Source organism: Ptiloglossa arizonensis, chromosome 10 (genome assembly GCF_051014685.1).
Source record: "Ptiloglossa arizonensis isolate GNS036 chromosome 10, iyPtiAriz1_principal, whole genome shotgun sequence".
Taxonomy (NCBI): Eukaryota; Metazoa; Arthropoda; class Insecta; order Hymenoptera; family Colletidae; genus Ptiloglossa; species Ptiloglossa arizonensis.
In genome coordinates this window covers 1,925,206-1,951,662 of record NC_135057.1, presented here as the reverse complement: position 1 = coordinate 1,951,662, position 26,457 = coordinate 1,925,206, and the positions used below count along the sequence as shown (strand labels likewise).

Here is a 26,457-nt window from a genome sequence, read left to right as displayed (position 1 = left end):
GGTGTTTATATTTTTTATTTCAGAGAATTAATCAGTTTGATTTTTGACCAATTATCTCTCTACGTGATATTGATTGAATATCAAAACAAAATAAACTGATATGTGTTTTTTGAGGTAATGAAAAATTACTTGATTATTTCTTGTTTTTGTGATAAATTTAAGTCTTCTCCGTGTAATCACATTAATTAATTTACAAAATATATAAAATTAATCCAGATGTAACCGCCGTTAAAGTTTTTATATTCTTCACTACCATTTATAATGAAAGAAATATGTTAACAAATATACTCCAAGATAACTCCATTCAAGAACGTCATTGAAAAATCCTTTAAATCGTCAATTTAAAATTAATTTATTAATCTCACTTATCTTTAAAGTTCATTAGTTTCCTTAAAAGTTTAATGATACCGTTAAAATTACAACCTGATGTATAATTATTACTTGCAAAAATTTGAAAAAAAGTTCCGTTCTTCTATAAGAAACGTATACTTTTTGCATTTTGCACAATGTACTTTTTATCACACATCCCAAATTATATTTATTATAATAATAAAATTCAAAGACTACACTCATCATTACATGCTACATTAATAAGAGAGCACAGTAGGCAAGTACAGTTCTGAATTAATGAATCGATAATAATTGTCACTAAATTTGTAACAAAATGCACTATTTCGAATTAATACTTCTTAAAGGAAATGAAACACTGTTTTTTTTAAATAAAGTATTGTATAATCCACAGTTGTTTTGTAAGTATAATCCAAACTTATAAAGTTGTTTACTCACTAAACCAGAGGCCACAATAATAAAACAATTAGAGTAATATGACATATTGGGTAAGAAAATAATTACTATAATGCAAAAAATTGAGATCATACGGGTATATATGACAACGATGACTCATACATAAGCATATTAAAGTTAAACTTTCCTATATTAAACAACGTATTTTAGAAAAATCATCAAAGGGAAATTTTCTCCCATTCACCTTATTCTCCGGACCTCTATCTGTTTCGATCATTGCGACATTATTTAGGTGGTAAGAAATTTGACAATGTGAACGCAATAGACAATGCTTTACAAAAATATTTTGATGATAAACGAAAGCAATTTTATACTAATGGGACCATGTCGTTGCCTAAAAAGGAAGAAGAGGTTGTGCAGAGAGAGGGCGATTATTTTTTTTCGTAAGTGAAATATTTGTTAGATAGATAAAATATTACTTTATACGATAGAAGAATAAAAGACACAAATTTATAAAACGACCTAATACTTTTACGTAAACATGAAAAACTGCATAAATTCAATAGTACGGGTCACAGTAAAAAAGATAGGTGTAGTTGAATATTTTTGATACATTAATATCAAAACATGCTGCTTTCTAAACTATTCAGCTTTACTTTCTAACATTTTTTTATATCTACAAACGATTTAAAAATATAGCTTGTGCCTTGTGTGTGGGACACCCTGTACATACAATATTTTCTCTATATACATAAGTGGGAAATATTTTACGTAATGATTCAACACCTGACAGCAACGAAAAAAGTTTGAACAAACATATGTCCTATTTTTCCCTGTTTACAAGATACAAAAAATGTTGTGCTCTCTCGTTTTGTATATGATTACATCCACAGAAAATGCTCAAAATGATTATCATGTATTTCAACACATACACAAAGACGTCTTATCATCGTTGTAACTACTCTATAAATATTCCTTGGAGTTTCTCGAATTTGTAAAAACGTTTGTTCAATTCGGTACCGGAGTGACACAATGCAGCAATTTCACGATACGAATCATTTAAAAGATATCAGACATTGTTAGTAAACAGTGAAACAGAAAAAGTAATACCAGCTTTGTTTGCTGAAATATTACTATTTACAATACAGAACTCGCTATATCTCATAAACAAAATAAAATAAGACATTGTTTATATCAACTTTTTTCATTGTCTTTAGGTACTGAATCAGTAAGTAAAATATTTCCCACTTATTCGTATCTGTACAGGCTGACCCATTTAAGTTGACATAGCGAAACATCTCGTAGAAATATCTCGAGAATACGATATCCGGCATTGTTTACCGAAAATATTTACCTCTACTAAATCATTGTTAAGGTTTGCAAATGCGCGCAATGAATGTAATACTCCCAATGCAAAAATCATATCTGTATTACTACTCGCTGGTTTATCGCATCGTGTTGCTTGTTCGATAGAAACTGACAGTTACTGTCAGTAGCACAAATGATAATTCCAATGGTAAACAATGCTTGACATTGTCCCTGATATCCTATACAGAAACAATCACAGTAGTCATTTGTAATCGTGTACTGGATTCATTTTCAAATGCATTTTTCTCGAAAACGAAGCCTTGAATGCAATTTTGTTATTGCGTATGTTTGTCTTCCTTTTATGTAATATCATTGGTTCACTTCTGTTACGATACATTCTTTACCATATTTATTTGTGGAAATGTATCTATTTTCTCGATGAAAACCTATATCGAGACGAAACCTCCAAAGTTTGAATAAAAAAAAAACTTAAACGTCTTTATTTTCTACCGCGCCAATTGTTTGTCCAATTAACTTACACCGCGTAGCCATTTATTACAGTTACACCGTCATTTCATCGTACAGATTTTTGAATATTTTTCAATTTTATTTCGTCGGTCGAGTAAATCAGAATTTTACTAGGTATTACCATCTTACGATATTTAAACTTAAAAATAAAATGTACGTGTACGTGGCAGTATCCCCGAGAGGTTAACGAAATTTACGATACGCGATAAACGAAATATCTACACACTCGATATGTACGATTATTTAATTTTAAGTTAACGTGTCGCGATCGTTGAGTTATACGTAGTACGAATTCATAAATTTCCCGAAGAAAGCAAACTCGATGAAAGGGCCTGGCTTTGTGCGTTCATATTCTAGCACGTCGTCAGAGAGAAATATATTTTGACAAATATATCTGCTTCGCAGAAGGTGTATCCGATTTGATCGGGATGTTCGGAGGCCTAAAGGTCGAGGTTCAAGGCGATCGCCCCTGTCACGGTCAAGACTCGCATTCCCTTAAGTACCCTAGAAAGGGCTTGGTGGAGTCTCCCTGAACCCCGAGTACTCCGGGCACGTACATACACGCCGGCAGTGTTACTTTGCATGCCCCGCACGACGGCATTTAAACAAGAACAAAATGAAAGGTACGCAGAACCAGAATGAAATTATTTCAGGCGGCTAGTGGTGATTTGCTTGCTTGCGGCCTGGTAAAAATACGAGCTACACGAGAGCCAGTGCTTTATGCGGAATATTTTAATCGTTGTTAGATATGCCGCTCATAATTCTTCGGTTCTTCCCGTGTAAAATTAATGGCGGACGGTAACACCGCTGTATTACCGCAAGAAGGGTCTGGTAATCTTCTGAAATACATATTTAAGCAGTTTGTTTATTGTACACAGATTACCGAGATGTATTTCCACGTTGATTTCGCTGCAACGTTTGCGCTTGAGTTTAACGCGTCGCAAACGCGGCCATGTGAACACCAGAGTGATGAACTTCGCAAAGAATTCGTGTCAGTGGTTGGAAGCGATTTACCATCTTTGGGGAGAATCTCTTCTCCGAAGTAACGTCGTAACTATCGAGAAACAAGAAACGTTTCTTAACAAAAATTAGTTTCTATTCATTAATTAGAAAATAAAGTAGAAGGTGTTTGACTATTATATTGGAACTATAGACGATAGCAATAGCGGTTTAAACGCCACTGTGGTATCCAAAAAGTGGAAAGTTGCACTTCGCTAACAATTTAACGATATAACGAAAATGATGTCTCATCGGACGTTGAAAATAATTATTTTAACGTTGCATTATTTTTCGAACACTTACATTGTGCCAAAAACTACCACTTCGCTTAAAAAAGCATAACGATCTTGAAATCTCAGAAGTAGTTGACCTTGGGGGAAATTCATTTTCCTATAATTATGTTTGTCCCTTTGAATTGAATAGTTTCTTCATATATCAATAAATAATGGAGATACGTAGGTGTTTCCAATTAAATGATCCATCCTGCGTATGCAACTAACGATGGATACTATTATATTTGCATGAAACAAATATTGCACGAAACACCGAGATAAAGTTTTGAACTTCTTGAAAATGAATCCTTGTACAACTAAAACTTCTTTTTAAAACTTATTTTTGTATGATACGTCGTCTCTCATTAAATTACACTGTACTTATTATTAGGATTTGGAACAAATTTTCCAAGATACATTTACTCCAAAGGAATCGATATTAAAAATGATTTTTTCCCTAATCCTTTATGGTTTTTTAATGATAGTCTAGGTCACTGCCAAAATGGCATTTCCTTCAGTAAAAAGATTAACGTAACTTCGTGAAACAATCGCGTTCAGCAGGGCACTGGGTACGATTTGTATTCTTCAAGTTATAGTGTCTGCAATAAACGTCACTATTGGTTTAAACTATTCAAAATGAAAAACATTCGTGATCGTTCACATTCTAGAACAAGGTAATCGATGACAACGGAGGATATCTTGAACACGGAGTTACAATTTCAACTTTTAAAATAGACTTCGAACAAATTTTTTAAATAGAATCAATACTTTCTCGAAATCTTACAAAGCTTATTTCTAGACAGAAAAGAACCTACTCTTCTCGCTAACTTCTGGTCTAAGAGAAGCGCAAGGAAGAGGAGGAATACGAAGAAAAAGCACTCTCAAGAAGCTTGTGTACGGTCGAACGATTGTGCGAACATAAACGTCGATGCAACTATTTAAATTCCAACGTCGATGCTCGAGAAGAAGCGTCCAGACATCAGAAATTGTATGCATCGTTGTAACGTACTCGGGAGACTAGCACTGCTCAATATAAACGGGATTCGCGCAAAGAGCGATATTAAAATACATTAGTACTTTGAAGCACGAGCCAAGATAATAGCGGTGTTTCTGCGGGTACAGTTAAGATAAAAAAGTCGCGCTTCTACTATACATCGGTCGGCGATTAAGACACAGAAGGTTACTGGGCGCTATCTCCGCAGACAGGCGGTGTTCGCTGGGGGATCATTAATTTAATTAGTTTCGGCGAAAGGGTGAATTTAATCGTTCGCTCGGGCGAATCAACGTGAATGCTGGCTGTTCGCGAGAGCCGCGTTTCAACCGAGGAGAGACCGTATCCCGTTGTAAAACTGTTATCGTAAGGAGCGTTTATAGAGGGGCCAGTGATTTCACTCGCGTTTAAAATTCGTTCCGATCCATTCTCTGCTTGCAGCGCTCCGAGCGGTTCTCACCTCTCTCGTTCTGAAACTTTCGATATTTACGACGAAGTAAAATGTAACTAGAATCGGTCACCCCGGGCACGCTCGTTCACACTCGATTTCCAAAGAGATACCAGTTTCCACAGACCCTTCGATCTGCGACGAACGCGATACTCGAATCTCGGTAAAACACACTTGTATTATTCTTAACTAGAGCCATTGTTCAAATTTCAATAATCGCAAAATTTATCGGATAATATTGTGTTTGAAAAATATAACGCTTCTCGATAGTATTTTATGGGGCCTGTTAAATCTCTCCACCAGAGACGAACAAAAATTTGATTTGAAGGAAACATGACGAATAGGCGTACACCAACGTTTATTTGTTCTATTCGTTACAACGACTTCACTTGTTCTGTACGATCTTCGTAATACGGTGTATATAATATAGGTATGTGTACAAAGTAAATAGGTCAATATCGGGACGATTGATGTCACATATTTGTATACGTATGTACACGCACATAGATCACATAAACATAATTCGATCGATTTTGCTCGTAACAATAATAATCGTATAATTTTATATCTCGAATTTTTATTTTTATTTAACCAGTATTGAGTAAATATATTTATATTTTCTTCGATATTCTCGATTTTCATCTTGATAAGAATTCTTTGTACTCTGGCCTTTACCTAGGGTATTAAATCATCGTCGATAATAATCACCAACGTGTAATTGATTTTTTAGTAAAAAGAATGTGAGTAATATCTGACAGTGTTCGAAAAATTTTAGAACGAAACATTCTGTTTATAATATTCAGGCCTTGGATGTTTATGAAAATAACATATACCCGAATGTGCGGAAAAAATAACTGCCTTAAACTCTATTGGTTCTTTAACAACTCTATCTCTCAAACTCCACTATCGATATTTTATACAATCAATCCACGAAATTCCTACCTAAAACTGATCCCATTTTTACTTAATTTTATCCGCACAATTTTCGAGTGCAATTGGAGAACGAAGTAGATGCTGAATTCGCCACTGTTATTTATCTTCAATTCCCTGGCATCTGAGTACGTCAGGGATGAGTGACAAACACTGACAGCAAGTGAGAAGCTGTGACAGCGAGTGAGTTACAGTTAGAGAGGCACCACTGTATACTCTTCAAATTTTTTCAATACCAGTCAGAAGTAGTGTCAAATGAATCAGTCAACTGCATTCCTACCATTTCTAGCTTTTTTATACTTCAAGAGTACATAGAAATAATATGTACAATATTTTCTGCAAGATATCACTCGGAGCAAATTTACAATAACAAAATATCGAAGTATATAGTAAATAGTATCGATATTGAGAATGTTTTATATTTTAAAACCATCTTCATATTTTCTGTGAAAAATATACAATGATCTTTTTCATTTTCATACCTTCAATGGATGACCAAACTCGTAACTACAAATAACAGGTTTATGAACTTCTTTACGACTGTTGTAACGACAACGTTAAACACAGCAATCGTAATAAGATCACAAAGACGACCACTATATACATACGCCACTCTATATCGTAGAATCCAACCCACATCTAACCATAAATGTAGTACCATTTTCGCTCTAACCGTAGTAATTAGGTACTTGTTTGAGAAAAAATTACCGAATATTAAATTTTAATAACTGAGAAACAAATTTTGTCCAATATAAAGTATTTATTTATGAACGAATGTAAAATTTCAATACAATTGATTTAATATATTGATTCTAAACTCAGCGAAACTTTATTACGCACGATAAAATACTTTATTCCAAGTTGTCGATCCAAAATTATGACACCTTTCTGATCATTAATTGCTTCTGCCACCATTTTCTCATCATTTGGTAAATTTTAAATTGCAATCGGATATATTAACTTCTCGAGTATTACTTTTCGGTGACCATTCCTCTACATTGTATGCGTCTGCATTTTCATATTCTTAACAAAGTGAAAAATTGCACGAGTTTTCTCATCCCGTAGATCTCTTTTGTAGATTTTTCAGAATTTTACATCTCCAACCACGATTCAATAATCACCAGGGATTTTAATTTACAAAGCATCCCATGGCATCTTCCCGACGATGATCCAGGAAGAAGAAATCCGAATAATCTAAAGATTGTGAAATTCAAACCCGATTAACCAAATACCTACAATATTAGAATAATCCACAAGAATTGCAAACTGTCGCGATATAAAGCACCGATAATCCTAAATACGTTAAGATCAAACAAACCAGTTTACTTCCATCTTATTTATCATGTGCGCTGCATAAACGAGAAAATACTGAATCTGGTGCGAAGTTGATTACTCATCGACTTCGTAATATAATATTAATGACGCTTATCTTCTTTTAATATACCAATCTCGTTTCCTTTTTTCTTTTTTTTTTTCGACCTCTCGTTTCTCATCGATGAATCTCGTTTTCACCGTGCCTCCTGTAACGTCTCGCGCGCGAATAATAACAGCAACGACAATAATAATATTTCGAGAGACGGGAGAGTTCTGGTGTTCTTTTAGCTGTTTCTCGGGCATTAATATCGGGGGTAAAGAGAAACGATCGTCCCGATTAGAGAAACAGGAAGCGATACATGGGCGGGCCGACGAGTGCCGCCTGGATCTCGATATCTCGAAGATCCGATCGACGCGGCTCGCGAGCGCGGCGTGCACGATCGATCAATCGCGTTCCAGCAACCCTCTCGGTGAACGTTAATTATCGCGCGTTATTCTTATTTATCGACCCGCGAGGCACCGATAGTTACCTGTCTGCATCTAACCTATTAAAACAACCACTTTCGAACATGTTTTTCGGGAAACGAGAAGAAATAGAAAACGGTTATGACAGCAAGTTTCCGGCGACCGAGATTCATTTCGATAAACTCGATTGTCGATTCACTTCGACGATAAAATTATATTTGACAAATCCATTGATTAACATTCATCGGTTTCATTGCGCTTATTTCACGTGCATACATCGAGTAGTTAACACGAGTCATCCTCGTTTTAGCATTTCACGAGATATGCTCCTATAGTTATTTGCCTGTTTAGCATACCGAGATCAACATTTTGAAGCATTCTTTTGGAAAACGAAAAGAAATGAAAATATAGTTTTGAGAATAGTAAGTTTCCCTTCTCGAGATAAATAATTAATCAAAATATAAAATTAATTCACGCTTCCTTCACGAAGGTATATGTTTCACAATCTTTTATTGTATTCAAAAATATTCACGTTAGTTTTATTTCAATGAGAAAATACGTACATAAATATTTCTGCAAGTTGAACTACAATGCAATGACTTTACATTAGCATCTCGAATTTTTGGTCATTTTCAGAACATTCTTTTAATTTCGTCCTCAGAAAATCACACTGGCTATAAAGAAGTGTATCGAGGCGCTGCATTTTTCGTTTTATCTTCATTTCAAAATTCTTTCTCTCTTAACAGATTTTGCACGCTCCAGAAAAGGTAGTAATCGCTTGAAACAATGACAGAGAAGCAGAGAAGACGAAGCATGGCCTCCCAATTGAAATCAGAAAACATTTGTTGCACTCGACAGATGAATTAGAAAACACGTACCGCTTTTACCGATGATTACTACTTCTTTCTAGAAATGATTTTCCATCGATATTTGATAAGACTGGTATCGTATTAAACAGACCGAAGCTAATCAAATGAAATAAATCAAGAAACAAATGACTCGTAACGTGAACAACACGGATTTATTATATAAACGGTAACAAACATAAGAACTTATGGATTAACCTTACAGTAAAAGTAGCAATAACCTTATAGTAACGCATTCGTTCTCGACAAATCCAATGATAATTGGTTCACTATTTTAACACGTTGAAAAACCGGAACTAGAAGTGAATTTATCAAGTATTTACGAAAATATCCATTAAAGTAATAAAATATTACAAAAATAATATACTTATTGAAAACAATATGTGTCGTAAAGTGAATCGTGCAAATATGGTCGCTAATAACTCCAAAAGGAAAATGCAACCTCGAAGCGAAACAAATCTTGAAACTTAAAAACAGATTACAGTTGTATAGAGCAAGAAATTGTAGTTTTATTATCGTTTCCAATTTCTCGAAAATCGATCAAATATAAAATCAAAAAGTTCTTACAGTTTGAAGGCTAAAAACAATTCAGCTCCAACGAAAAGACGAACGAATTATTATGTGTTACGTTTACCCCGACAGTAAACGCTTTTAGACATGAGATGTCAGCTTTGTAACTTACATTGGAAGAGATTAAGATTAAATTGAGACCAGACATTGAATATACGTGAAGTAGTATGATCGGATGCACACAATCGTTTTATTAAATTACACATATGAGGCGCTCAGAAAACCGCGAACTGGTGGACCTCGCGCACTAATTAGCCATAGCAGGCAACGCGTTAAAATCCGCGCAAAACTTTACAAAGTTAACAAATATGACACCGATATAATTTTAAATAAAAAAGAGATAATGATCTGTATTGGAAACGCATCTTTTATGCGTAATTAGTACTCCGTGGCAGCTCTTTACACAAATACACGTGTTTGAACAAGAACACTGTAACAGTAAGTCACAATCCAACTATTGTATCGTTAACATCTAAATACAGAGCATTGCATTATTCTTTCTACGCTGTTTTTATTAATCTCTCGATAGGTTATGGGCCCAGAGGCATAAAATACAGTTATAAATACAGTAAAAAAAGTATTTAAGTCAAAAGTTTCCGATAAGTTCGCGAACATTCTACTATAAAGTGTAAAGATTGCGGAAATACTGCATGTGACCATCTCAAAGTTAAATATCGAGAATTACCAGTTTTGGAAATTTAAAATCGAAATGCTCCTGAGAGAGCAGGAAGGGAAGGTTAGGCGAGAACGACCAACTTGTACATATATTCAATACCGTGAATGCAAAGGAAGCATCGACTGCTTTCTAGGAATACCATAAAAAATCGCCATTATCCAGTCAGGTCTTTTTACAAAAAAAATAATATGTAGTTCAAAGCTTCTAGAAGGCAAGCGTATGGAAAAACATTTAAATGCATTGATAGAATTAAAAGATCGATTAGTAGCTGCAGGTGAAGCTATCGAAGAAAACCTTTTTCCAATAATCTGTAAACGAACAAGCAATTTTCTGCATGAGTGTGTGTGTGTAGAACGTACAAAGGTTCTCGACCTTTTGTAAACCTCTCTTTAAAGAGGAAAAAAAAAGTTTGTATATAGGTATAGAAATTAAATTTGAAAGCGATCTAGAAAAGATTGAAAATGTTTATACAATTTGTACGTCGTCGATGAATAAAAGGAATTACCGGTCATAAATCGTCGTTCGTTGAGTCTACAAAGACGACGCGAGCACAAAGTTTTTCAACGTAAATAAAAAAGTGTACATCGATCTAATCTCTGACTGGACCGATCGGTACAGACCGAATTACTATAGCAGGGCTAAATCCAAGAAGTAAGCGCGTCCAAGTTCAGGAGCAACGTGTCACCGATGCTTCAAAGATTCTCGTTTCGCCACGAGCGCGCGATTATTACCGTGGAAAAGAATCGATAACCTCCGAGAATGCCTTTGACCGTGTTGGAGTCGCGCGAAGGGTGCGTTCGCGGTTGTACCCTACGGTGATTCGATGCGGTTGCCGCTAAATATAAAGCAAAGAGCTGGGAGGTGCGGAATGTCCTGACACTTAATATTCTCGGAGCAGAGGCGCATTTTACGAGAGCAGCGAGATTCGTCGGAATTTTCAACAATATTTTAAAAGACCGCACTCCGAGCATCCGTCGGCGAAAATGGCACCAGACAGGTTTGTCCACCGTGCCTAACTGTCCAGCGAAACGGAGCTTACCTTAAAATCTGACTCTTAGAAAGGAACGCCGAGATCAGAGGGCGATGAGGGCGTCCTGATCGAACGAGGCGGATGCTGATAGAGCGGACGCGAAACCTTCGAGACCTCGATGAAATAAAAAGGAAGGTTAAGAGCCACGGAAGTTAGGACGGATATTATACCGAAACGACTCAATGAAATTGTATAGAACCACGAAGGTTGAAGATGTTACGACATTATTTAATACCAGTGACCGAAAGAAACGGTTCGCTCTTTTTATTTTCGACAATCCTACCGGAATTTATAGTCTACTTTTGAAAGGATATCCGATCTGTGCAATAAATATGTAATTGTTGAGACTGTACCTTCGAAACTCGGGTAGCGGGTATTTTAGAATTGCTACGGATAAGAGTTCAATTGAAATAGAAATTTCCTCATCGTATCCGAGCTTTTCAAGAGGCATTTGTTAGGATTCGTTGAAACACGAATTGTGTCGTTACTCGTTGATACATCGTATTCCATCGTTTTTAAATGTTACATTTTCACGCAACGGGACGAATGTCTCGACTTACCTCGCCAAAACGAGCGGAGATGTGTACCGATGGGGAGATTTTGTGCAACGGCAATAAAAAACTCCTATCTCGATCTTTTCGAGAGCCGTTGCACTCAGAGAATTTGCATAACATCCAAGACATTACAAATAAACAGCGATTCGCTTATGTGCATTATGGTTTACGTGTTATGCAAATCTCCGTGCCATAACTCTAAAGCACGGCACTGGACTAAATCGTAATCTGCCTAAAGTATAATAAAAAAAAATAACCGAAGTGTACACGTGCCACCAAGACACGGTGAAGCTTCGACACGCGAAACAAGCAACGAAACGTTGATTGCTTATCGCTAAAAAGAAGCGATATTCTTGAAAACTAGTTCGCGTTAAAAATATAAAGGGGCCATTGTGCAAGAACGGGAACAATGTCACCGCTATCGCAATAAATGCATTGAATGAAGCTACAGGGATGAAATGCATTTCTTTTTTGTTTCTTTTTTCAATGTTAACGCAAGATTCGCGATGAAAAGCTGCTGAATGCCTTCTCGCGGCTGATAAGCTTCGAATAGAGATGTTCAATTTACGTTATGCACGAAAACTTCAAAAATAATTATTTTCGAATATAACAAATATATGAAAATCTGTACAGCACGTATCTGTATACCAAAAATATGTATACGATCCCTTAATAATAGGGATCGCCAATTTTACTTGAAAAAACTATGCTTAAAATTTAACATTTGATCAGAAACAAGGAAAATATGGAAATAACTCAACTACTCTTATTCGTAAGAAAAAGGAATTAAGTTATACTTTTTTTTTAGTCAGATAAAGCAATAAATAGGCTCTTTGGAAAAGCATCTTTACAAAATTTTATCTTAATCACTCAACTGTGTTTTCTCACGAATAATGATTACCGGAGAAAAAAAATTGGTAATTTATATTATGGTTTGATTTTACTTTCGTTTACTACACGTGTAAAGAAAATAAATTGTACACGGCACAGTAACATTTCATTACTCATTCAATAGTTTAGTTAGAAGATGGCGTTGATATTACTGTCCACGTTCAAAAGACAATATCCATCATTGGACTACTCGCAAAGAACCAAATTAGAAATTTCGAAAAGGACAGACAAACAAAAATGAACTCTCGTGTTCTCACTGCGACGTGAATAAATAAAATATTAATTTACCAAGCCGTTGTGCTTTAGCCTTGTTATTTTCTCAAATAGTAGATGCTAATTAAATCGAAACCGATTTATAAAACTGTTCGATCGAATGAATTATAGCACGAATAAAAGTGTATTCGAATAAATCAATATTCGTTCTTTTTATTCGTGATCTATTAAGCCGTGTATACACCGACCGCGCAGAACCTTTACGAATGTTAACGAACATTCGCGAACGTGAATTATGTTTGGGATTGACGAGAAGCGCGCGCAAACAGGAAACGTTTACATATGTTTTTAAATATTCACAAAAATTTGTTAAAACTGCGTAATTGATGGATCCATGGTTTTGATCGAATAAGATTTTACTAATCTTTATTTTCGGAATAATTAGTCCACGATTACAATTATATAAATAATACGAATAACACTGGCACAATGAATGATGTACGCGTTCTTTGAATGTTAGTACGTTTTAAATCATGATTGAATAGCCTAATAATTAACACAATCTTTTCATATAAATTTAATATTTTTTCTTATTCGTAACAGACACGTGACTTTACTATTAGTTTCTTTCTTAGAAATTTTAAATAGAAGTTCTTGAACTTTTATCTTTTTTGCGAACATGTTCAACAAATGTAAATTTAAGGACCTTAGATGATTACCTTTTTAATTCTGCTATGTATCTGTCACATGGTTTTCTCTTGACTGCAATATGCATTCAACGATACTTATTTACAATAATACTTGGTACATAATAATAAATCACTTACTGTGCCGTCATACACACGAAAGTAATATCGTTCTAATATCTGCAACAGAATATTCTTACATTTGTATTGTCATATTTTTCGATTAGAATATTTACCAACGTATTTTCTTTACTCGAAATGTAAAAATTGATCAGAAGCAGTACAGAATACTTGCTTACATTTTGCTGTATATAAATCGAGAAACATTACGACTGTGGGCCTATTAAATGTAAATTGGAAACACTCAAGATCGTAAAAGGCGAGTGAACGATCTATTGATTTTATGTAAAATTTAAATAGGAGTATTATTGCACAATCCTATCCACGGGAAAAACAACATAAAATACCCTTTCAAGAGAAATCAAGGACTTTTCTCTATTTGGATCAATGCTAGACACTATTTAGGTTCAGTAATCCGAGACACGATTTAGATTCGAACAAACCGATTCTGTAATTAGAAAATACCCAATGCGGCGATCACTTATTTTCAGAAACACGGCACGATATTTAAATTGAAAATACAGGATTTAGCTCACAATAATTACTAAACGGAGTGAAAACTGCTCGACATATATATTACAGTAAAATTAGTTCTGTCACATATGAAAACAATTTTCGATTCGGTCGCGCTAAAAATTTTATTTAAAAGGTTTATTTCTGCAAAGGTAAGAACAACATTTTAATATACATTGATTTTTTATTTTTATAATTTCAAATTCCATTTCAAGATTTTATATTATTAATTTTGCAATTATTGTAACTTTAAGATATTGTATTATATAGTTTTATGAAAAAAAGAACAAAAAATAATAATCAAAAAACTATAAAAAGTTACGAACTATACGTGTTCAATTTGATTTGATTATAATTTTAACTATCTTCCTAATTATAAATACACTTAACAACTGCATGAAATTTCATTGCATTTTCAGCAACTAGTCAGAAATTTTATGCGGTAGCATGTATGACAATAAACGAACAAAAGACATTGAATCACTTGAATCATCGAAACTAAAAATCGTTTCAGCAGCTTTGATTAAGTTTTCGAGTCAGTGAATACTATAAACCCTGTGAGTTTTAAATCGTTTTTGTCTACACCCTGTAGAAATTAATATTTCAGTAGATTTTAAATCAAATTCGCTGGCGCTTAATGTACTCTTACCGCGTAAGAAAGAGTATTTACTCGTAAATGGAAAGAAACAAATAATTAAAATTTTACTCGAATAACAATCTAGAATTATTCAAGTAACGTTCAAGTTCGATCGTCACCTCATAGAATAATCGTAGAAATGAATCGAGGGTAGAATTCACTTTCGAATAATCGTTTAATTACACCGCGCACAACGTATTCAAATTTTAAGTGGATCATCTGATTGCGTGGACTCGCTGCGAGTAAGAAATCAGGCAAACAAAAACAACAGGACTCACCGTGCTTGATACTGTGTCTAAATCCACGGGCAGCGTGCGCGGCGTTCAGATTCCACAGAGCCAACAAAAGAATGAGGAGGCGTCGAAACATTAAAAAATGCTGATGCATTCGAACGGCCATGGTTCACGAGAATATCCGCGGTTCGAGATATCGTTGAAACAAAGGCAACCATTCACGCACACGCGAATCATATATCAACGAGAAAGCGAAATTCTTAACTAGTCTTCGGCGCGGGACAATCGTGACTGACGTTTCACGCCGATTTCACTGTTCGGCGTTCGTTGAATCGCCACGGACCGTTCGTTCGCACTTTTATCCTCGTATCTTCTCTTTCCATCGACGCCGATATCATTCCTCGTCACGCGTGTCGATCACTCGCGGTCGAGTCGTTCGAATCGACGTTCATTTTCGCGCCGTTCACCGTAACACAACATCTACCGAAATTATTTCACAATGCGACGATACAATTACATACGATTACCGCGTAAAAGGACACGCATGCGCGCGCATGCGTACGTTGGACGGTCGATCGGACGATCGAAGTATCGAAATTCGTTGACAGATCGAGTCGAGTCGACGAACGCCGCGACGAATAAGAATTCACTCGACGTGTAGAGCCCGTGAAATACACAGACACGTTCACCCTTTATCCGACTGCGACATCATTTGAGAGAGTCGTTCGACGGTTGTCGAGATTCGAATACGTTCGCGATTTTTCCACGTGTCGGCATTCACTTGTTGCTCAGCGACGACGAGTTTAGGATTTCTCGCGCCGATTTCGGTGTTGTCCTCCGCTCGTAAACAAAGACGTCTCGCCGCGTGGCGTTTCAGTCGAACTCGTTCGTTCTCGTTTCTTTTCCGCGTAATTCGTGTTGTACGCACTCGCGCGCACGCACGACCGAAAACAGGTCCCCACGAGCGACGACCGTGGCGACGAAACAGTTCCAAAAGGAAAGCGGGACACACGACGGAAAACACGAACGGTATGAGCGCCGCGAGCGAACTGAACCGAAGTGTCGAGCCACCACCGAGTACGACTCTTTGTCCACCCCACCCCTTACCCCATACTCTTCTCTCTCTCTTACGCCACCCTAAGATTTGACAGGTAGAAGGACTACCTAACGTTCACTACCGACAGTAAATATAGAGACGACCGTACATTTTAAACCAATACGATATTTTCACGAAACAAATGAGCCTTAACGCCATTTTTGTTTTTATTCGTTTAGTATATTGTATGATCGGTGTAAATACCGATAAACTTCGTTAAATGTTCGTTTCATAAATTACGACAAGTTAAAATAAAGTTATCGAATTTTTCTCTCGGCATTGCTGCAGACATCACTATTCCTCGCGAAAGATTTAGACGATAATATTGTAAAGTAACTATAAGAAAATTATATCCATTATTTTCCTATAAACATCTCGTCGCTTAAAAATTTCTATTAGGTAAAAACTTGATATAATTTCCGTATCTTTATTTTAGGAATATACTATTTTTTCGGTGTCAAATAAAATAAAATTTGTTTCTTTTTTGTTACATAATAATAACTTGGCTGTACTTCTGTTAACGATTACTTTTATAACATCTAACTTAACGTGAGATTATTATACCGTAGTTTGAAAATGTTTGCATTGATCCGAAAAGGGTCATCTATTTTGACCAAAATGTAATGTTAAGTAACAAAAAAATATAATCACGAATTTCTTTATTTAATCCTTTTTTTTAAACGAATCGTTCTAAGTTAGATTTATAATAGTTGTACGTTTGCAGTATAATTGTATATTTCTTTTTACTTCTACATATCGTATTTATTTAATGTTTCAATTTATGTACAACTCTGATAAGGTAAAGACTTATGGTTATCAAATTTATTGCAATTTTTATGATAATATATCTGTTACAAAGAGCAATAGAATGCAGGACAATTTCCAAAAGAAATTACACTTCTCTGGGATATTACCTAATGGTTTATTAGTGGATAATATACATATACTGAAAAATTAACAAAAATTGTAGTTTGGCATTTATTTAAAAATTGTGCTTACCCGCTTAACTGTGGAAAAATATATCAATGGTTATATTTTCTTGTAAACATTTGTAACCATAGCGTTACAAATTAAGAATTAATTCTAGTCAGTGAATACAGAGTGTTCCTGAAATATAAGTACAATGTAAACTATTTAATAGAATTTATAAAAAGAAATAAAAGGGTGAAATAAGAACTTATGTACGCAAACTAATTGCTTTTGAGATATTCTACTTTGCATGCCAATAGACCATTGTAATTATATATACTGTAACTTTATTGATATCTTGAAAGTTCCACGTATCTGCAACTAATAGACAACAGAATGGATATATCTTACTGTGCACTAATTTTGTTTATATTTTCAATAGAACTAAAGTTTACCTCAAGTGATTGTACTATTTCCAGACGATTCATGTTTTTTATCATATTTCCTCCTCCAGATGATTTTCTTTGGTTTTCATACAAAATGATGAATACTTAGTTTATATACAGTATACAATGTGCGATATAATACTAATAACATGTATCAATAATTTTTGTACAAGAAATTTACTTTTAATCACAACAGGATTATTTCGTGAACCTATGATTACTGACATTTATTTTACTTCGTTTCATTAGTTTTATCAACCAGCTAAGTTTATACGTACCTATATTTCTAAGACACCCTGCATATAGATGATAGTATCTGTAGCCGATCAACCAATCTTAATTTCGACGAAATTTCTCGGTTCATTATTCCAGGTAGCTCAGAAGCTCGCATGATATTAGATTTTACACTATAACGGTATTGGCCCTTTCGTATTTGCATTTTTATCGCCAGGTATCGTGTTACCTTTATTTTGGCAGGTTTTTATGAAATTGATTATTGATTTTCTTTTGTTGACAGATATATCGCAATTGGACAATGTTGATTTGTTGCTATTATTCTCGGTCCCTAACATTATTCTATTCAATTTCAACAACGTAACTTTCGTTATTTGTGTAAAAATAGAAGTACAATAAAAGAAGAATGTTCTAATCGTGTTTAACAATGGATACAAGAGTAGAAAAAGAACTCGATATCAAAATTAATCCAAAATTTATGTACATAGTTTGCTACTTGATACGCTCCAAAATTTTAACTCCATTGAAAATATGGAGATTGTTATAAACGAACTATCGATAACAAAATTAATGTATGATAACTATTTTAAAGGTTTCGAAAGAGAAAATTTATGATATACTTGGTAAGGAGTAAATGCTGCTGGGGAAGTTCGTAAATATAATCGTATGCCGGTTGTTGAAGTATTAACTCCAATTTACGAAGATTTGAGCAATGATGATTTATTGGATGATTAGATGGTTTCACTTCGCCTACAGCATCAAATATAATAGTTTGAAAGAAGTAGTCGGTAACCAGGCAATACGAACAAAATAATACAACTGCTAAAACATACCTATATCTGAAAAATATCTACAAACAACCATTTAATCGATGGTAATCAATTGCTAATAATTCAAAGTATCGATGTAACTTTAAATTGAAATTGATGAAAAGAAAACGAAAGTTTGTGAATAAAATTCTATAAGGTCTAATTAAGAAACTTTTCGTTTCTTAATTATATTTAGGCATTTTTACTTAGAATTTAAATTAAATTTATATGACAGGAACAATTTATATTTCATTAACTCTTTTGTACAAGTCTGCGATTAGAGATTATTATACATTATGTTCTTTTTTACAGTCAAAATACTGTAGCTGCAAGATGGGTCCAAAACCAATAAGAACCGGTACTCTCGTCGAAGAAATCGCAACTTGCGTCACTATTTTTATATTTCATGATAGATAAAGATTTGTATCATTCATCGTGTAAACATTAAACATTAAAACTACTGCAATGCTGTACAATATTGTGAGAAATATTAAATTGTGAGAGCCTTAAAGCATAAGAATTCTATCTACGAGACTACATTAATACGGAAACAAAAGAAAATGACCGCCAAAGAAGCTGCATCATTCTAACAGGTTTAATGCATAGTTCTGCAATGAATGAGTTATAATTAATTAATCAAAATTTATTGTGTATAACATTTTCAACTTAACTTTTTCCACCATTTTCGGTACAATAATGTTTGTTACAAGTCTAAAACAGAATATTTCAGGAGCGAATTAGTGGAAAGAAAAAAAGTATTTTATTCATGAAAGTGTTAAATGAAGATAAGAAATGTATATTTGATAACTTACTCTATATTACTATAGTCTTTAACATTTCAGATTTTCGTTTTTGGATCAACTTCAAAATTAAAAAGATACACTAATCTAATGAATAAAATTATGAATCCGATACTTAATTATTAAATTTTTTATCCAGTTAATTAATTTTTAGATCTTGTTATATTATGATTCTTTCGTTTCTTTCTTTATTTGCTAATTTTCGTAACTTTTTTACTAGATTAATATATGTTTCATTCCTTGCAAGGAGGACTCAAAAATGAGGATCAAAAATGTTAAAGACTGGCCTTATATAAGGATTGTTATAAAATATATACTTTTTCTTATCAGAGAAAGTTTTGCAAACATTTTTAAAGATAAAAAGGGAAAACTTATACAAACTTTAATGTTCGTCTATATAAATTATTGGCATAATAAAATAAAATAAAAAAGAATTAAATTAACATATCAATGCTCCTTAAAAATTGATATTATTGGTATTTGATAACAGCAAAAATGTTACATATTTAATGGAACAACACAACACATTACATAAAAATATTACTGGAATAACAATAAGTGTTGGTCTAATCAATATTTGTATTACTGTGTTATACTTTTTAACAACTCTGTTATATTGAATGTAAGAATCATGAAACTCTATCTTAAAATGGTATTATGAGATATTTGCATTTACCGAATATCAAGTGCAATGTTGCGAGGTCTCAGTTTTACCTTCATCCGATATATGAATCTTCCCGGCTATCGTCTGAAGGCATTGCCCTTGCAATTTGTGTTTTCAAAAAGGGATGTGGAATTTATATTATCTACGATCAATACACGTTTACCGCTATAAAACTACAGCGTAATTCAAAAGTCTTCGAACGTGAATAACATCAATGTCTTGTAAATATCTCAAAGCGCGACAATAATCTATCAGCATCCCTGTGTTAATAATAAACTAGTACTTATATGGATCATGTTTTGTGAATAAAATTACCACTTTCTCTATATGCACAACGAGACACTTTTGAATCAACCAGTATATGTACGAGTGAATCGTGTATTGTTTGGCTATTTTCTCACAATAGCCATTAATATAATTCTGATTTCTAGTGTAAATAAAATTTGCTATCTACTTTGACACGAGGAAGAATTTTGCACGTGGAATAAATAAAATATTAAAAAACGCACGATTAGGAATATCGACATTTTTTGAGAAAAGAAATATTTCTAAATAATCTTGTATTCTGTAACAATTGTAGATTTGTGTGTTCCAGAAGAATTTTACTTATTTTCTTACAAACTGGAAATTCGGTTTCGAGTTGCTGTTTTTTCACATAAAAAATTTATTTTAAGTCCATTTAACTTCCATAAACACTACATATTAGAATCAGAATATCGTTTTTGCTCGTTGTTCGTACTTTGTTTCTTATATCTAAAAGATGAGGGTCAGTAAAAAACCAGGTATAGATTTTTAAACTTTTTTTTACTAAAGAAACATATTTCAATAACGAACACACACGGACAAATCAGTGGTCGAACTAAACCATATAAGATTAGGTACTTCTCTATTTCTTCTTTGCCTCTAGAAGGTTACAATGCTTTGGTTATCTTTTTTTTTTTTTTTGGTTTTAGGTATATAGGATACTTATGGGTATAATTAGTGTTCTTTCTTGATTTTTTTTTTTTTTTTCGTTTTAGCACTGAAATTACCAAGCGGCTCAAAGTTTCCAATTCGCTCTTTTATCGCATCGGCTGCTCAATCGCGTGATCGATCTGACACGTAGGACTACTATCGTTATACAATAATTACTATTACTATCGACTCGCTTCGACGAATTCCGACCGTGATCACGCGCATCAAGGAGCCATCTATTGCTTCGCATTTTAAAGTTAAACGTACAACGCGCCCACCCCAATTTCCATATCTCCTGATTACAACGACGTTACACCAAATTCACAGTTTGAGAAAGCGACCAACGAACTCTTGCATTCATCGCCCCGAGTATAGAAAGAGTCGGTCAAGAAGTACTCTTTTCCTCTCATATATTTCTCTCTCTCTCTCTTTCACTCGCTCGCTCTTTCTCTCTCTCTCTCTCTCTCTCTCTCTCTCTCTTGATTCTCGAGGGATTCGTAATTAACAGCTGACAAAATAATATGAAAATGCGAGTGTCGCATCACTCTCATCGCAGTTCGGTGGTCTACCATTAATTATTGTTACACGCGATATGCGCAGACAGGTATTGATATGGCATTTAGATATTGTTGCAACACGCACGTAGGTACTTAGAAACTAACGTACAACGCTCGAATCGCGCGACTTGTTCATGGTACGGTCCGTGGTTTTTCTTCCGCTTCGATTTACATTAACACGTAGACGCTTCCGTCGGCAATGATGTCACCACGGTACGATGTCAAATAGAAGGTTCGATCGTTAACTGTCGCGTGCCCAGAGGCAGTTTTGCGCGATTCTGTTTCGCGTATTCCATCCGATAAATCGCGTTTTTCTCTTTTTCAAGTCTAACATTTCACGATACGCGACACGACGTTATTTCCAGTCGTACGAACACGATACATTCGCTGAAAAATCATTTTGATATGTAAGCAGAGTTCAGAAGGATATGTAAATCGATTTGAATCAACGACCGAAGGTTTCTAAAAGACGATAGAGAATTCTTGGAATCCCTTAACCTGTTAAACTCTTCAATATGTTATAATATTTAATCGAGTTTCCAAACGCGCGCGAACTGCACCGTCGCACTCCTCTCGTCAACACCACGAGGAGAAATTGATATCTAACCTATAAAACGATTTACACTGAAAGCAGATTACGTGGTACAGGGTGGCGACCTCTGGTTTTATCGAAGGACGCAATACGAATCTCTTTCACGGTAACTCGGAAATCTCGCGGATAACTAATTCGCGGAGATGCGACCTCTGATCCTCGCGAACGGAATGAACATTCGAAATTGAAAACAATATCGACGTCACTCTCAAAGGGTAAACGCGTTTTTCGAATGTTCGTCCAAGTCGCAAGAATTTGTCGGCCGTGTTGCTCCTGTTCCTTATTCCATACTCGGTTTTTGATTCCAAGTCGATTCGCGGTCAAGCCGGGAAAAGAAATCTGGCTGGAATCCGTTTATCGCTGTTTTTCACTCACGCGGGAAATAATACATTTTATCATCGTTTCTCTCGGTCGCTTTACGTCCATCGTGAATCGCTCATAATGCTCGTACGCAAACAGGCCTACCGCGAGAAGTGTGTTCGTTTTCCTGGCTTCTTTTCATTCTTTTATTTCGATCTCACACTGGCGCGCATACACATACGGACATGTTACATACATATGCACAGACTTTGCTACCTCTCACGTATAGTAGTACATTGTAATGGAACGAATCCTCTGCAACAGCTATAGATACAAACTATATAGTACGTCAAGAGCGTAATATGTACGTCGGTACGCGTGTATTCTCAGTTGTTTAGAGAGTACATATCCGATACGTACACAGTTCACTATACAGTACACGATAAGAATAACATCATACAGTCGTACGTAATCATAGTAGTAAAAAGTAAAAACAGTATGAAAAATTATTGTATTGTTTCCCGTTACTTATTATTAGGTCGTACTCCACGCTGTCGACGTCGCGAACACGAGTTTCGTTCCTTCTCGTGGACAAAATTCGTCGCGAACAAAAACTGAATCGATGAGAAATATATTTCTCGTTTGTTTACAACGTGTACCATTTATCTTTTCGTATTACAATTGGATAACGAATATGTCGTCGAGAACGTTACGAGATCGTTTTTAGAACACGAATTACCTTTTCGATCTACGACATTTACGTAACTAATCTCAAACTTCGTGTTCAACCAGCCTCGAGTATGGAACAACCAGTTATAAGTATAAATCTTCAGAATATCGCATTACACGTATAACGACGCCTGCGATGGTCGATGACGATATGACGATGCTGTATATGACTAGGTACAATGTTTGACGAATGATGTTGCTTTCCAGCACAGTATTCCTTAGCTTTGTCCAGAGTTGAAAAATTGAATGTCGGTAGAGGGCTCCGAATAAAGCCGGAAACCTGTTTCTATGAATCGATTTTCATGATAGGAAGGTAAACGTTCGAAATTTTCAACTACATTTAAACAGTAGAAGTATCAGATAAGTTGTCGAGTAAAACGTTTTAAAACATTTATCTATTTAGGTATACATTATTCAGGTCCACCATTGCATTTCAATTTCACAAACGTAAGTGTTTCGTTGAAAGTTTACAATTAGTCGCTTTGATTTTATTCGTTTGTCGAAAGATGAGTTTTGGCAAGGATACGACGACAATCGATGAAAGTGATAACGTTTTCAAACAATAGGAGTATTTCACATAACCCCGATTCTATTGGAATAATGGCGATGAGTAACCGTACACGGTACTAGTTTCTGATAAAGTTTCTTTTTTTTTTTTTGCGCAAAAATGATCGTTCACAAACATGGATTATTATTGTCCGTTTATTTTTCTCTTAAAGAAATAAATGTCAGATGTTACCCCAGCTCGAGAATTACTCCCTTTACTCCACTTTTACTGGCATCATTCGCGTCATCGTGTACACACGACTCTTGTTAATACAGTCCGATCCGTCCGACGATTCGACGAACGACCGTTATCAAAAAAAAGAAAGAAAAGAAAATGGCGACCAATCGGCCTTTTCGACCGATGATCGATTTCCCCTTCCACGAAAACACGCGGAAGGTGCTTGAACGTATTTTTACAGAAGGACAACTAATTGCACGATCTGTTACCGATCCGCGAAACATAGGAAAGTTTTCCTTTACCCATATTAATATACGTATTTATACTAACCCAATACTTCTGGTTCAGTTTGACGTTTTCGATAAAATTACATTTATTTAAAATTTCGTAAACACGCTCGTATATGCGGCTCGGGGATTAAACGCTTCGAAAATATCTTTGCAGTTCTCCTCTTCGATGCGTCGCATTCTTTGACGTGCGCCCTTAATTTATATTACATATTTCGAACAAGTATTTCGAAAAGTTCATCGTTAATCTAACATTAATTAATTCCAACATTATTTACTGATAGTCGAGTGCAGCACCTCGATAGTGTTCATGTCAAGCGCTTTTATTCATTTACAGACAAAGTGACGATTGATATTCAACAGCGTGCAACATTCTCGAATCAATCGTAACGTAACATATCGTGCGTGCAAGCGTGTCTTTTACGTAGATTTCTATCTAACCGGCTCTCGTTACATAGATTCCTAACCAACCCACAGAGCAAAGCTTACAGAAACCATCTTTACCAACTAGTTTCGGATACCACTCATTCAACTTTAATCAATTACGATTACTCGTGTTTCTCGTCTCGTTCATTGGAGAAAATAAATGATCCAACAAACGTTTATTGCATTCGTTACACACCGAAATTGAGAAAGAAATCGAATGTGCGAATTTTAAGCGATACGACATTTGGTCCAGTTGATAAATTCTCATTCGACTTCGTTACATAAATTTCTTGCGTGCGCCGCAAGTTCGTGGGCGCGTATTTCGAACGTGTTCAAATTTCAACGCCTTTTTACTTCGAATTCTTAACGTTATTCAATTATGAAAGCAGTTTTAGTATTATCACAATATTGACTGTTTCATAATTGAAATTGTTATTTCATTACAATTAGTATTAATTGTTCAAATTAAAAGGGCGTTCATATTAACGAAACGTCAAACACGAACTCCTTTCTCGAGTTTCACGCATCTCCCGACTCCAAATTTCATAAATTTAGACCATATCTTTCTACGTTATATAGGAAACGACTACACTTTTTCGTATTTTCCTTCGTAAATAATTGATAAACGATCTACTAAGTCATCGATAGGTTTTATAAATCGAATCGTTCCGTTTTCACGATTCTCTCGTGTTTCTCTTTGAATAGCCTAGGTCACGTTACATTATTATACGGTAAGAAGTTATCTAGGCTCGTAGCAACCAATTTATCCTAAAGATTATTAAGGTTCTTTTCTTTTGATAATTTAGAAATTTCACTATTATAGTATACATATACATATATACATACATATATATGCATATATGTATATTACATATAGAAGTCTCGCAGTCTTTTCTACGCTTTTAACTGTGTGCTTTGTTAGACGAATGCAAACGTATTACCAACATGGCGATATAAATATTTACATACTTGTTTTCGTTAACAATAAATAATGTTCTCAAAGTAAAAATGTAAGAAGTCGTAAAGCATATTTTCAATCTCTTTGACAAGTACACTGACATTTCTAGGAAACAGTCGAATACTTTCTGCTTTATATGTCTTTTGTATCGATATAGACAACTATCCTATAAACAAATGAAAATGAATACAAAACAAAGTTAATTCAATCTATTCCCCGATAATTTCATTTTATTATTTTCTTACGAAAAATTTAAACAAAAGAATACTTCAAGCTTGTAACTACGTTTCCATTCTTCTAATTTGACGCCACATAAATATTCAGAATTAATATTACTACGTAACGAAAGAAAGCAAGCTGAGAATATGCGAGAAAGTGGATTTAATCTAATTTCTCCAACTTGTAAAGATTCTCAAAAATCGAATTCACAGCATTCCAGATACTTTGCACACTATTCCAGAAATATTGTTTAAAAGCAAGAAACCACACCAGTTTTTAATCAAATTTCCAAATATTATCGTTTCTTAAGTTTATTATTGTATTAGTTAATAATTTCTTTCGTACTAAAAACACGCTATTACGAGGTCTCTGTTTCATAAGTGATGCGAAGAAAATGTAATAAGATTACTTTAAATAATTAATGCACGTATGGAAAGTACTCCGCGTACCCCGTGTCTTTAAAAAATAGAAGATATAATAAGAAACAGCTGTAAACGAGAAACTTTATCTATTTTGAACAAACAGTAAATAAAAACAAGAATTTTAAAAACGTCTATTTTCCTGAAGAATCAAACCCATCTTGAATTTTGTTTAAACGGGACGATTATCGAAAATACCAATTTCATTCTTATTTAATATTTACTATATAATTCACAATATTATTCGCGACAATGTTACTGTTATAAGTAATTTCTTTTTTACACTTTTATCGATAAAAATAATACTTCTGGTAATTATTAAATTCGTCTTGGTATTCGTTGTTAT

At 34.6% G+C, this 26,457-nt stretch overlaps 1 protein-coding gene across 1 annotated transcript in view; it reads right to left on the bottom strand.

Annotated features, from left to right (window-relative positions):
- The window catches only part of LOC143152330 (laminin subunit alpha-1-like), a 139,122-nt gene extending 123,965 nt beyond the window's left edge, over positions 1 to 15,157 (bottom strand). Inside the window, exon 1 of the mRNA XM_076322323.1 lies at positions 15,034 to 15,157. Within this exon, the coding sequence (XP_076178438.1) occupies positions 15,034 to 15,154 (121 nt within the window). The 5' untranslated portion in view covers positions 15,155 to 15,157. The remainder of the gene's footprint in view (positions 1 to 15,033) is intronic.
- Positions 15,158 to 26,457: the final 11,300 nt, after the last annotated feature.